Source organism: Vollenhovia emeryi, unplaced genomic scaffold (genome assembly GCF_000949405.1).
Source record: "Vollenhovia emeryi isolate VEMERY1.0 unplaced genomic scaffold, V.emery_V1.0 DF940236.1, whole genome shotgun sequence".
Lineage (NCBI taxonomy): Eukaryota > Metazoa > Arthropoda > Insecta > Hymenoptera > Formicidae > Vollenhovia > Vollenhovia emeryi.
This window is the reverse complement of record NW_011966130.1, coordinates 1-2,370: the sequence shown is the minus strand read 5'-3', so window position 1 is coordinate 2,370 and position 2,370 is coordinate 1. Positions and strand designations below refer to the sequence as shown.

Below are 2,370 nucleotides of genomic sequence, written 5' to 3'. Positions count from 1 at the left end.
TCCCAAAATCTCCCTCGGCGTCGAAAAATATTCTCCCAAAAACCAAGTCATATACAGGGTGAGTCAGTATAACCTTTTACCATTGAAAATACAAGTTCGGAATAAAATTCTAAGATGAATTTTCGGTGAATTAGAATTTTATCCCGAACTTGTATTTTCAATGGTAAAACGTTATACTGACTCACCCTGTATATGTCGTAGCCCGATAGCGAAATTAGTTATTTAGCTAAAAGCTTAGGCGTTTAGCTAAATGCCACCCGTTAGGCTAATCGACGACGATATAGTCCAATGGCCTGAAAAATTCAGCCTGTTAGACGACAAGTCGGCTTTCGCCTAACGGCTTAGCGCGCTTTAGGCGATTAGGGAAATGCTTGTTGTGAGGCTCGATGCGTTGTCAATTTATTTACTAATAATAATAAATCTTTATTTACGGGATAACCCTTTAGTATACAAAGGAGAAATATAAATATATTAGAAAATGCGTCGTCATTTTATTGTTTGTAAATATCCAAATAGGTCTTAAGTACATCATCACAGAGCTCGTTGTATATTCAATTTCTCTCGTTAGTTCGCGATCAAGCACAGCCATGGCAAGTTATACGCCAGTAAACCGCGATGAGTTTAACGAAAAAATAGATAAATTTTATTCAAATCGTCCAGGTAGTAATCGATCAGTGTGGAAGCGAGATCAAATGATGAAGGTTATAAAAGTTCTGCAAGAAATTCAGGATCCAAGTACGAAAAAGACAGTGTCTCATTATCATTACGCGAAGACGTATGAGCTAGCGAAAATTGGAACGGAATCGTATGTAATTTTAAAACGGAAAACTTCGAATGAACTAGTTATTTACGTAACACCGATGGAGGATTACTACGATAAATTGTTAGAAGCTCACATTCAAACAGGCCATGGCGGAAGGGATAAGATGCAGTATTACATTAAAGAAAAGTAGAGGATAACAAAGGTGGCTTGTGAGATATTTGTGTCTTGCTGCGAGACATGTAACAGAAAGAGGGTTGCTCCAAAACGAGGAGTTGTGACAAAACCGATATTGAGCGATGGATTTAATGTTCGCGGACAGGTGGATTTAATTGATTTCCAATCGTGTCGCGATGGTGAGTTCAATTGGCTACTGAACTACCAAGATCACGCTACCAAATTCTTGCACCTTCGACCCTTGAGATCCAAGCACGCAGTTAACGTTGCTGAAGAATTGTCGAAAATCTTCTTTACATGGGGAGCCCCGACTATTTTACAGAGCGATAACGGTCGAGAATGGCTGCAGTAATACATGAACTTGTTTCCATCTGGCCTCACTGCAGGATTGTTCATGGGCGTCCGCGACACCCACAGAGCCAAGGTAGTGTCGAAAGGTCAAATGCGGACGTTGAAAACATGTTAAGAGCCTGGATGATCGATAATGATTCGACAAATTGGAGTCGTGGTTGCTACGAAGTCCAAGTAATGGCTCTCACATATACAATTAAATTAATATTATACAATTAAATAATTTACATACTTTACATATTGATTTAAGTGGCAAAAGAATACATCGCGACATAGAGTCATAAACAGAAGCCCGTACGAAGCTCTACTTGGACCGATAAAAAACAGCATAAGAAATACGTATTTGCCTGATGAAATTTTAAATTCACTTAAGACAGAGGAAGACTTGGAGCAGGCTCTCGAGGAGCAGAATGTACAATTGAACGCGAGGTAATTGACTTAAAATAAATATAATAGAACTAAATAAATATAACATCACGTAGTGATTTGAACTTTAGTGTTCAGCAGTGCGAAGACGTAGGCAAGACGAAGAGGGTGCGAGAGGATGAAGAAGAGGAGGGAGAGGGAACACACAGAAGAAGCGAAAGATAGACGTCTCGAGCAGTATTCTTTGCACAAAGTGCAAAATGGAAATGCATAGCGACCGCGGACAGGCTGTCATCTGTTCATTGTGCGCTAGGGGCGAACAACTCCCCCCGCGGAAGCAGGCGGGGAGGCCCCTGCCTGGGAAGGCAGGGGAGCTCACGGGGGAGATGGTGGAGAGAAGGATTCAGGAGGTGGTTGCCCAGTCCCTCCAGAGGATGGAGGAGACGATCCGGTCCTTGGTCGGCGGCGGGGCCCGTGATAGCGGCCCTGCAGCGGGCCCCTCCGACCCTCGAAGGGGAGAAGGGGGCGCCGCGTGGGGCCGCCCGGTTCCCGGGGCCGACCGGGGGAGCGGAGCCAAGGGGGTAAACCCCCCGAAGAAGGACGCGAATGCTGCGGGGGGGGCCAAAAAGAAGAAGAAGAAAAAGAAGGGAAAGGCCCCCTCCCAGCAGAAGATGCAGGAAGCGAGGGAGGCGGACCCCCCGAAGAAGGGGAACGCC

At 44.7% G+C, this 2,370-nt stretch overlaps 1 protein-coding gene across 1 annotated transcript; it reads left to right on the top strand.

The window, feature by feature from the left end:
• Positions 1 to 1,276: 1,276 nt before the first annotated feature.
• Positions 1,277 to 1,879, top strand: LOC105556195 (KRAB-A domain-containing protein 2-like). The gene is made up of 3 exons (XM_012003276.1): positions 1,277 to 1,462; positions 1,539 to 1,717; positions 1,771 to 1,879. The coding sequence occupies exons 1-3, from the start codon at positions 1,277 to 1,279 to the stop codon at positions 1,877 to 1,879; spliced, it is 474 nt and encodes a 157-aa protein (XP_011858666.1).
• Positions 1,880 to 2,370: the final 491 nt, after the last annotated feature.